This window comes from Rhododendron vialii, chromosome 10a (genome assembly GCF_030253575.1).
Source record: "Rhododendron vialii isolate Sample 1 chromosome 10a, ASM3025357v1".
Classification (NCBI taxonomy): Eukaryota; Viridiplantae; Streptophyta; class Magnoliopsida; order Ericales; family Ericaceae; genus Rhododendron; species Rhododendron vialii.
Genome location: NC_080566.1, coordinates 18308624 through 18309819, shown reverse-complemented (window position 1 = coordinate 18309819; position 1196 = coordinate 18308624). Strand labels below are relative to the sequence as shown.

The window sequence follows — 1196 nt, the reverse complement described above, 5'->3', positions numbered from 1 at the left end:
GATTAGAACAAGATTTCCTACTACAAGCTGAGACGGTCCTACATAGTCCTACAGTTGGGCAAGCCTTATTCCATACTGCTAGTGTAATATTCTAGGGTAGTTTGACTCCGAAGACTTCCCTCAGCCACATCTTGTAGCTCCTTTCAGCTGCGGTCTCTTCCCTAAGAAGACGCTCACGTTCTTGTGCGAGCAGTTCTTCCATAGTCGGGATGGTTGGCTCATCCACTAGTTTCGGGTAGTACTATGTGAGGTTTAGTATCGCAACTTCTAGCTCTGGGTCAAACATGAGATAATCATTGGGTTCCTCAAAGTTTTGCACTAGCGGCACAGGGACTAAGGTAGGCGGAGGGTTCTTGAGAACTGCAACTGGTGGGGGCATCTCCCAAGTGATTGGGACCTCATAGAGCTCCATGTCATCCTCTGGTGGGGGTGTTGGTCTTAAGTACTCAGGTGCTACCAATGAGCGATAATTGGCCAAAACACGCGGGGCGAAAGGTGGGTGTCCTCCTGGTGGTATACTTGACATCTAAAACAATAAGGAAGGTTATAATTTAAACTTAACGGGGTAAGGGGTAGTTTTCACGCCATAAGGGGTAAGATGCAAGTCCACACATATACAGTAATCATATACTAAAAGAAACATAAGTCTTTCATTACCAAATAAAACGAATACAACGTAGAGGGCTTACTAGCCTAAGCTTCCTACTGCATTCTATTACAACAAAAGATCCAACTTCTTCTTAAACTTTCCTAACCATTCTAGAAGAGATTAGGGAATTCAACCAGATATGCACCAATGTCGGTCTCATAAGGTGGTGGTGGCACATCTCCGGAGTCAGCAACTATATTCATGACTTCGGGCTCCGCTCCTAAGAATGCCATTTCCTCCTCGGGGTCCTCTTCGGGTTCTTCCATAGGTTCTTCCTCAGGACCTTCTTCCGGATCCTCCTCAGGTTCCTCTTCGGGTTCTCCCGCAATCATGTTAATGGGCGGTATCATTGGAATTTAGGCGAGGGCTGCTTCAGCGTCTCCTCCCTCTATTAGGAGTACATCATTAAGGGGTGCTATTTGGACTAAGACAGGTATTGCTTCGGCATCATCCACCTCTTCCTCATTTTCAGGGAGTACAATAGTGCCATGCTCTTGGTAGAAGTCATTGGTGTAGGGGAAAGCGTAGGGAAAGTACGGATCTCCCA

The 1196-nt window shown here is 46.4% G+C and overlaps 1 protein-coding gene across 1 annotated transcript; it reads right to left on the bottom strand.

Moving 5' to 3' along the window:
• Positions 1-241: 241 nt before the first annotated feature.
• On the bottom strand, positions 242-981 carry LOC131302970 (pollen-specific leucine-rich repeat extensin-like protein 1). The gene is made up of 2 exons (XM_058329762.1): positions 784-981; positions 242-526 (listed from the first exon to the last, which is right to left on the bottom strand). Exons 1-2 carry the CDS (start codon positions 979-981, stop codon positions 242-244), a joined length of 483 nt encoding a protein of 160 aa, XP_058185745.1.
• Positions 982-1196: the final 215 nt, after the last annotated feature.

Bases quoted from the DNA above. Each gene is read 5' to 3' on its own strand.
- LOC131302970 (XM_058329762.1), bottom strand. From the start codon at position 981: ATGATTGCGGGAGAACCCGAAGAGGAACCTGAGGAGGATCCGGAAGAA. The intron at 527-783 runs GTTGAATTCCCT...TTATTGTTTTAG, and splicing joins CCGACATTGGTGCATATCTG to ATGTCAAGTATACCACCAGG.